Source organism: Herpailurus yagouaroundi, unplaced genomic scaffold (assembly GCF_014898765.1).
Source record: "Herpailurus yagouaroundi ecotype Mexico unplaced genomic scaffold, PumYag 295, whole genome shotgun sequence".
Classification (NCBI taxonomy): Eukaryota; Metazoa; Chordata; class Mammalia; order Carnivora; family Felidae; genus Herpailurus; species Herpailurus yagouaroundi.
In genome coordinates this window covers 2,720,212-2,729,531 of record NW_024412512.1, presented here as the reverse complement: position 1 = coordinate 2,729,531, position 9,320 = coordinate 2,720,212, and the positions used below count along the sequence as shown (strand labels likewise).

The 9,320-nt window shown below is 55.8% G+C and overlaps 1 protein-coding gene across 2 annotated transcripts in view; it reads right to left on the bottom strand.

Moving 5' to 3' along the window:
• ATCAY (ATCAY kinesin light chain interacting caytaxin) overlaps window positions 1-6,171 on the bottom strand; it is a 29,252-nt gene extending 23,081 nt beyond the window's left edge. Inside the window, exons 1-2 of one of the 2 annotated variants that reach the window (XM_040461783.1) lie at window positions 5,794-6,171; window positions 3,284-3,403 (exon numbers count right to left, since the gene is read on the bottom strand). In XM_040461783.1, the coding sequence (XP_040317717.1) occupies window positions 3,284-3,360 (77 nt within the window). In that variant the 5' untranslated portion in view covers window positions 3,361-3,403; window positions 5,794-6,171. The remainder of the gene's footprint in view (window positions 1-3,283; window positions 3,404-5,793) is intronic. The other variant, XM_040461782.1, reaches the window with a different exon arrangement.
• Between the last annotated feature and the right edge of the window lie 3,149 nt (window positions 6,172-9,320).

Sequence of the window (9,320 nt, the reverse complement as noted above, 5' to 3'; positions counted from 1 at the left end):
CCCCAGCAGCCTGACTCCACCCAAAGCAGCCTAGACTCCACCCCCAGCAGTGCCGACTCCACCCCCAGCAATCCAACTCCACCCTAGCAGCCCTGACTCCACCCCCCAGTAGTCAGCTGTGTTTTTGCAGACTGAATTGTGTCTTCCCTGCCTCCCTCACCCCTGCCAATTCAAACATCTAAGGACCAACCGTCAATATGGCTGTTTTTGGAGATGGGGCGTTTAAGAAGCAATGAAGGTGAACTGAGGTCCTTCGGGGCCTTGATCCCATCGGGCGTGGCCATATAAGAAGGGGGAGAGACAGGAGCAATCTCTCCACACGCATGCACAGAGGAAAGGCTACACGAGGACACAAGAAGGTGGCTGTCTACAAGCCAGGGAGTGAGCCCTCACCGAACCCACGGATCTAACTTCCAGCCTCCAGGGCGGGGAGGAAGTGTCTGTGATACTCTGTCTGGCAGCCCAAGCCAACTGAGACAGAGGAGGAAACTAGAAGAGACGAGCCCAGCGTGGAGAAGGACGGGGCTGAGGACGGCATAAATGCTCCAGCCGGTCAGGGCCCACGACTCCTGCACACATCTTTTGGGACCTGCTGAGGTGTGTGCAACACAAAATTAGCTCTGTGTGTGTGCTGGGCTGAGGGAGAGAGGCAGAGAGAGACAGAGGAGGAAGGGAGAGACAGAGAGACACAGAGAGAGGGGAGAGACACAGGAGGGAAGGAGGGAGGTGGGAGGGAATGATAAAGCAAAAGGAATGAACTGTTAGTTGGCAAATCTGGGGAAAGGTTTACAGTTAGCACTTAGACCATCCTTGTAATCTTTCCTCAAAGTCGGAGACGACATCAGAATAAAAAGTTACAAAGCAACAGAACCCATAGCCACTTGCTTGTGGAGGGAAAGGCGGGCTGAGATGCCAGTCAGACACCTATCCCTGCACCTGCCTCTTCTGACCTGTGAGACTCTGGTCAAGATCCCCCTCAGCTTTTCTTCTGCCCCTCAACCTGCCTCCACTGGCCTCAGGGCCTTTGCACATACTGCTCTCGGAGCTTGGAATACTCAGGACCCACCCAGAGTCTCCTTCCCCTGTTCGTCCCTCTTCATCCTTCACAGCTCGGGGTCAGCACCCTCTCCAGCCTCCCCAATCTCTCCAACCTGGTCAGACCCCACCTGGGCACTCTCCAAGTACCATGAACCCAGCTGCAACTTTACGTTGGGTTGTGAAGTTTATGAGGGAATGGCCTGCCCCTGCCCCAGAGGAAAGGCCCCATGAGGGCATCTGTCTTGTTCTCTACGTGTCCCGAGTGTTTCGCCCAGGGCCTGGCATACAGCTGGTGCATACCATTACAGAGAATGAATGGAGAAATAGGGCAGAGAAAGCTACATCATCTCTGGGCTGCCCTTTGGATCCTTAAGAACTTGCAGAAGGGCGGGAGACAAGGAAGATGCTACAAGGTCATGGCAGCGGGAGGGGCTGCGGGCACAGGGCAAGCACTCTGACACCCTGGGGAGGCTGGAAGACGCCCCCGGGAAGGGGACCACTGGGCTGGAAGGAACAGAACCGTGGGTTGTCCGGCACCAGACAGAGGTGCTTATGTGGAGACGCGGCCGGGTGCCGAATGAAGGGGCTGCACTCACTCCTCCCATGGCGGGGAAGGCAGAAGCCTTGGCAAAGGGCTGGCTCGCGTCCCGGGGCGGCACAGCAGGGCCACTGTGCCGCAGACACTGGGCTACTGAAAAGGGACAGCGACCCTCTGCAGCTGGGAGAAACTCACTTAAAAGTCATAGTTGCAGCTGCCCCGTTTTGTCTCAACAAGGGGCTTGGGAGAGGGGGTGTCTTTTAAAAGATCAGGGCGGGGGGCGTGCGAGTGAACGAGATATGGCGAAGAAGCGTCCAGGGTGGGGGGCAATGTATTTGGGCAGCCCTCGTCATCTAGAGGGCCCATCCCGGCCGCCTTGCCCTGCGCGCCTCAGAGAATTCTTCCAGCAACTCTGTGAGTGAGGCATTATCGACCCGATTCACAGACAGCACAACTGAGGCACGAGGAAGCCCTCGGCACCCTCAGCGACGGGGATCCTCTTTTCTAGGGTGAGCACCCTCCCTCCTCCGTCTGTTCCTTTCCAGGCAGTTATATAATGAGCTCTCGGACAGCATCCCCTGGGGCAAAACCCTCGCACTAAAGGAGGGCACAGGTGCACTTTGTGTCCAGCCATCGGATTAGGGGAGCCTGTGCCGACCCGTGTTTTCTCTTACCCAACACCACCCAGCAGAGCGAAGAGAGGGACACAGGCCTGGTGGCTCATGCGTCCTGGCACTGGAGGCCCACGGCTTCCTTCCTACCCGGTTTCTTATTCCTACCAGTGGCCGTCACCCGCTCAGCCGGTGTCTCCTGAGTGCCGACTGTATACCAGAGTCTGTCTCTGTGCTGCCGGACGACAGCGATCCAACCAAAGGCCCCTGCTCTCGCGGGGCTCCATTTGGGGGGGGAAACAGACCACACACGAGATACGCATGGACAATATTTAGGGTATTAGGCTCACCGCAGGGTCTCCTGGGGCTGCTGTGACAAATGACCACACACTTAGGGGCTTAAAACGACAACAGATTCATTCTCTTTTGATTCTAGAGGCCAGAAGTGAGGCTGAGGTCGGTTTCACTGGGCGGCAGGCAAGGTGTGGGCAGGCCTGGCTCCTTCCGGAAGCTCTAAGGGAGAATCTGCTTTTGTCCCCTTTCCAGCTTCCAGAGGTGCTCCTCCCCCTTGGCTCGTGGCCCCTCCCTCCTGTGACACCAATCTGTCACTTCCGTCGCCTCTGCCCCTACTCCTGAGTCGAGTCTCCTGCCTCCTCTCAGAAGGACCCTGGGATGATATGGAGGGCTCACCTGGATAATTCAAGGTCATCTCCCTCTTTTCAGATCCTTGGCCTAAACACGTGCAAAGTGTCTTTGCCCCAGAGGGGCACATTTTCAGAGTCCAGGGATTAGGACACGGACATCTTTGGGGGCCACTCCAGGGATTTTAAGCAGGGCTAGGGCAAGATGCCTCCGGCTGCCACAGGTAAAAACACACCCTCACCCGGATTCGTGGGAACACCCGTAAGAATATTAATCGTCCACGAGGCAGTTGTAGAAGAATAGCATGGGAATGGGAGCGGCGGGGGGGGGGGGGGGAATCCATCTTAAATAATTCGGCAAGTATTCATTATGTGCCCGGCGTCCCCCAAGCCCCACCTCAGAGAGGCGGTGGGCACCTACCCGACCCCCGCCCCGCCCCCAGCAAGGGCTGTACCTGGGAAGGCCTTCGTCCTGCCATTCTTCCTTCACGTCCACATTTTCCATCCGGAGCGTAGCTTCAGTGGTCCCCATGGGAACAGAGGAGAGGCGCGCTGGCTTGAAGCAGAGCTGAGTCCTGAAGGAGAGCCACGTGGAGGTTTTACTGGACGGTCATCGTAATAACAACCCCCGCCCCCCACGTGTGGCACCTCAGATCGGTAAGAGTGTTGGATCCGTTATTATATTGAATCGTCGTCCAGCCCCATGACGCAGGTGAGAAAACAGAGGTGTAGAGGGCTGATGACATCCACGTAGGTCTGGAGTTGGGACCCAGGTGCGAGCTGAGCCCCCAGATATAAGAGCCCTTCGCTTCGAAGCTCCAAAGTCCATGCTCCTTAGGGCTCATCATCCCTCCCTTACCTTGGACTTAAACTGGGCAGCAATAAATCCAATTAAAATCATTTATACTAAAGTGTCAGTGACTGATATACTTAAGCTTCCTTGCTGGGACCGACACTTTCAAACCCTACCTCTATCTTCTCCAGGCTACCTGCCTTGCCTCTCTGTCCCCGAATAAAGAAGCAAATCCTGGCAACCTGCTGGGGCCAACGAAGGCAGTGTGGAAAGAGACTGGGGCTGGAAGTCGGGATCATAATTCTTATCAAGCACAAAGCTCAAGTTTTGTTTTTATTATTCTGAGGAGCTGGGGCAGGATGGCGGACAGCATGCTACATGGTGCCTTAACAGCTGGGCTGTCTGGAGCAGTCAGAGGTGCAGAATGAGGCAGAATTGGGGTCCACCCTGAGGCATGCACGACTCCGCCACTCACCCCTCCCAGCCTCAGTTTCCCCATCTCCAAATTAAAGAGCTGGACTAGAAATCATCTTTACAATACCTTTGGGGCATAACCTTCCAGGATCCTGTAACTCAGTCAACACCATGGGTTCTGTGCCTTTAAACCAGTGGCTTTCAACTGGGGATAATTTTGCCCTGCCCCTCCCTGTCAAGGGACGCTTGGCAAGTCTGGAGGCATTTTTGGTTGTCACAACGTGGGGAGGGGGCTCCTGGCCTTAAGGGGGTGAGGGCCAGGGATGCTGCTCAACACCGTTAGGCGCGTGTGCAAGCTGGGCCCCCAGGACCGAGAAGGATCCAGCCCCAAAGTCCACGGATCTGAGATGGAGAAAGCCTGTCTCGATCGCATGCTTGCGAAAGGTCCCCGGGCAGGGTTTGACAGTCCTTATAGAGGGCCCGCTGCGTCTCTGCATCCCCTCCTCCAAGCAGCTCCTGGGTTGTTAGTCTCACACGCCAGCACCAAAGGCCCCTGTCCCCAGCCCCTCACCCTTCCAGATGCCACGGCGGCCCCTCGGCAGAGCCGGTGCACGGCTAACGGTTTGGGTGGGTCGTCTGAAGCCCCTGGAGGTGGGGGTCTGCATTTGGGGTCGTGGGACGGAGACGAGGACCCAGAGGGAGCCTGGGCCAGGAGACGGCCAGGCAGGGGGGAGGGGTGGCTGGCTAAAATTAGACACCCTCCCCGCCCCCACCAAGACACACTTGGGAAACAGTGTCCCACCGGATTCTTGTCGCTGCTCTGAATGTCGTCATCCATTCATGGAGGAGGGACAGTAAGACGCAGTACGCCAAAAAAAAAAAAAAAAAAAAAAAAAAAAAAAAGAAAGAAAGAAAGAAAAACCTCTTCCCGATGCCTGGGGTGATAACCACCACCCAGGACCTTACTGCAAGGGGAAGTTCTGGTCAATGGAAATTCATTTCCTTTCGGAAGACAGGGGTGTCTGCCTGGTTTTCCTCACCCCAAGCGGGGCGTGACCTCAGCCCCCCGGAAGGACGCCCCCCAATCCCACCCACAGCGGAGGCGCTGGACCCACGCAGGCCGGGGCCACAATCCTGTACAGGTGGCGTGTGGGTCCTGCGCGCTCCTGTTCTAAGATCCTGACTTCACTCTGAGGGAAAATGAGGCAAAGTGAGGGGCAGCCCAGAGGTGTGCCTTTGCGCTGGGGCGCTGAATCCTCAGTGCATGGCGTCCAGGTGCAGACAGAGGGGGAGGGATCCGCCTTCAACCTTCTCCCTGCCTCCCCGCCCCGTAGGCGAGCCTCCGCGTACACATCCATCAAGTCTGTCTGTGTCTGTCTCTCTTTCCAAATCCGCTCACGGTGTTATAAATAGACAATGCACAGAGGTGGGGCGTGTACGTTTGGGTCTCTTAGGAAGCGTCCCAGAGAGAGGCTGAGGGTTTTATCAGCCTAATCTCCAAGCGCGTCCCGAAAATGGTGCATCCCCCTGCCTTCCAGGTGAGCGGTGGGCACGGAAGGCGGGCTCTGGGTGTATATGCCCGCGGCCGCTTTCCCTCGGCTTCGGGAGACAGGGCTGTGCTACCGTGCAGAGAATCCCAAGACCGTGGGTCCCGGCTCCCAGCCGCCCCACCTGCCCGGAGGGGGTTTGCAACAGCGGATGTCCCCGCCCAGGCAAACGTGCCCGGGCAGGGCCGGGACGAGGAGAAAGGGGACTCACCTCCGCGGCCTCTGCGGGTTACGCGCAGACAAAGGCGAGCCCCGCGCCGACGCAGCCGGACATCCCTCGCCTTCCGAGTGCGGTCCCTGGGCCTTCAGAGCATCCGAGGAAGGTGCGCGCAGCGGCGGACTCTGCACGCAAGGAAGGTCACCCGGAGCAACGTGGCGGCGCAGACGGGGGGGCGCTTTTGTCCGGAGGTGGGGAACGGACGCAGTTCGCAGTCAGCCGGCTGCCCCTCGCCCCGCTGCGAGCGCGCCCCCGCACCGGCCCCGGCGCCCGGCCGTGCCTCCGAGGTGTTTTCTTCCGGCCAGCTCGCAGCTGGCGGAGGCTCGGCTGCCTTAAGACAGTTAATTATGCTGCTTTTGTGTGCAGGGTGGGTGGGTGGGTGGGGGCAGGGCTGACCGAAAAGCACAGCCCCCTGCCAGAATCCGGTGCTCTCCATTGGCTGAACGGGGAGTGTTTCCAAGGGCCTCACCGGGGGCAGAAGCGGAAATGATTTCCTGATGGCGCATCGCGGATTTAAAAACAAAACAAGGAGCAAACAAACAAACAAACAAACACAGGACGGCGGTGGCCTCATTCCTTAGATTAGGAAGGAGGGAGGGAAAGCGTCCCGAGGACCACGTTACGTGGGGCCCCCAGCCGTGTGCCAAGGACCCGGCCGCGTGCTGGGGAGGCAGAATCTTCCCGGCCACGCTTGCTCGGGCCACCGATGGAAAGGCGCCCCCTACAGTTGTGCGCTCAGCGGCCCTGCCCTGGAGGACTCCAGCCTGACAGTATAATAGTATCACGAGTTGCAGCTTCTGAAATTAGAAGGAGGTTTGGACCCTGGTTAGGCGGCTGCCTAGCCGGGAGACACGACCGCGTAAGTGACCTTCGCTGCTGGGCCTCAGTTTCCTCACCTGCGAAATGGGAACATCATGGTACTGGCGTTTCGGCATTCAATGAGATCGTGTAGGAGAGCGCTTAGCACAGTGCCTGAGAACGCTTCGCTACCTGTTTCTCGCCCTTGCTGTGTCGGGTTTTAGACCTGTAGCAGAGGCCGAATGGTGGTCCCCAGAGGATATGGCAGCTCTTATCCTGACCCCTGGAACTTGGGAATATGACCTGATTTGGAAAAAGGGTCTTTGCAGGCAGAATTGAGGATCCAGTACCCTCATTTTGAGATGAGAGCATCTGGATTGAGGATAAATCCCAGAGCCAATGCCAAGTGTCTTTACCTCTGCAAACCAAGGAGAACCAAGGATTGCCAGCAACCACCCGAAGCTGGGCAGGCATGGAATGCATTCTCCCTCACCGCCTCCAGAAGGAACCGACCTTCATTTTTGACGTCTGGGCTCTGGAACTGTGAGAGAATTTTGATTTCTATTGTCCTAAGCCGCTTGGCTTGTGGTGCTTTGTTACAGCAGTCCCAGAAAACGAACACACCCTGAGTAGCAACCAATGCCCATTACTCTGCCCTGCCTCCCTTAATCACTGCAGTGGCTTTCCACCCGTTTTGTGAACACATCAAGTTCATCCCCACCACGGGGCCTTTGAACATGCTGTTCCCTCTGCCAGGAATGCTCTTCCAGAAGAGGTTCACATTATTCAGGTGCCAGCTCAGAAGTAGTCTCCTCAGAGAGGCCTTCCCTAACCACCCCTACTTTGCCCCCCAATTCATCACCCCATTCCATTGCCCAGTCTGATTTTTTTTTAGTACATACATTAGTATAACTGCTGGGTCATACGCTAAGGAGCCTGACTTTTCCCCCACAGCACTTACCACTATTTGAAACTGCCTACTTATTTTTTGTTTGTTTGTTTATTCTCTGACTCCCTAGCTAGAATGTAAAATTCAAGATAAATGAGATTTGGGTGGTCTGGTACCCTGCTGTGTTCTCTGCAGAGGTCAGCAGCACCTGGCACAAAGGGGAGGTCCAGGACATGCAGGTAGAACGTGTCGATGTCGGCTCCCCCCGCCCCGTGGATACCAGACAACACTCTACTCACCTTGCTGCCAAAGTCACTGCATCAGGGTCTGTGCCCCTCCAAGCCAAAGGCGGAAAGGCACTGCCCCACGGCAGGGGATGAGAGCCTGGAGCCTGAAGCTCGAGATCCATCGGACTTTACGCGCCCTGGCTGGAGGAAGTGGAGCCCTGGGAAGAGACGCGTGTGTTAATTCAGTGGGAAATCCAGGCCAGTCCTCGTGCTGGGCACTGGGGTCCAGCGTGTGAATGAGAAAGACTTCGCTTTTGTCCAACTCCCATTTGGAGAAACAGATGGGCAAAGGAGTCTGGGCTGATTTAGAGACATCTTTGAAGCAGAGTGGCTTGGGGGAGGGTGCATGGGAAGACGTTCAGGGGCAGAGGGCGGGCAGTGACGATGTGAGTTGCGCCCTGAGAAGTGAGTAGGAGTTGGATGGATGAAGGAGAAAATCTGGGCAGAACGGCGTTTGCAAAGCGACCTCCCCTCCCTCACGAGAGCGCGCGGGGAGCTGTCCGTGGTGCTGTGGCCGCCGCCAAAGAGCCGGCGCGTGAACCCAGCTTGTCTGGTTTACTTTTCACCGTGGTTAAAATACACATACAGAACATAAAGCTTGCCATTCCGATAATTTTTAAGCGTGAAATTCAGTGGCATCAATTACATTCACCATGTGCAACCATCACCACAATCCATCTCCGGAAATTTTCCATCTTCCCAAACTGCAACTCTTGTCCCCATTAAATACGAACTCACCTTCCCCGTTAGCCATTCCCCCATAAGGTAAGCTTTCTGAGATCAGAGGTGTTGCACTTTGTCCCTGCTATCTCTCAGATCCCTAGCCAGTGGTTCTCACGGCGGGGCGGGGATTCTGTGCCCCATGGGAGGTTTGGTGATGTCTGGGAACGTTTTTGGTTTCCATTACTTGGGGGATGGAGACGGTACTGACATCGAGTGTGTGAGACCAGAGATCCTGCTCAGCACCCTACAAGGCACATGACAACTCCCCATGACAGAGAATTACCTGGCCCCAAACGTCACCAGTGTGGGGTGAGAATGACACCCGAAACGTAGTCAGATGCCATTATACTGAATCGAGGCAATGAAATTGCTAATGCTCCGGGGCACCTGGGTGGCTCAGTTGGTTAAGTGTCCAACTTCGGCTCAGGTCATGATCTCACGGTTTGTGGGTTTGAGCCCCGCGCTGGGTTCTGTGCTGACAGCTCAGAGCCTGGAGCCTGCTTCAGATTCTGTGTCTCCCTCTCTCTCTGTTCCTCCCCCACTTGTGCTCTGTCTCTGTCTCTCAAAAATAAATAAAAATGTTAAAAAAAAAATTAAAACATGTTAAAAAAATTTTTTAACGCTCCTGCAAAGGGGATTGATTAATCACGGACATTCGATCCTCATTATTAGTTGTTTCCGTATTTGTGAATTTGCCTACTGGCTGAAATTTAGTGGTAACATTTGTAAGACTCAAATCAATACTCATGGTGCCTTCAGGGTCATTTGCAGACAAGGAAGTGTGATGAAAAATTTGAGTGCTGGTTGTACATGTTCCCAGGTGA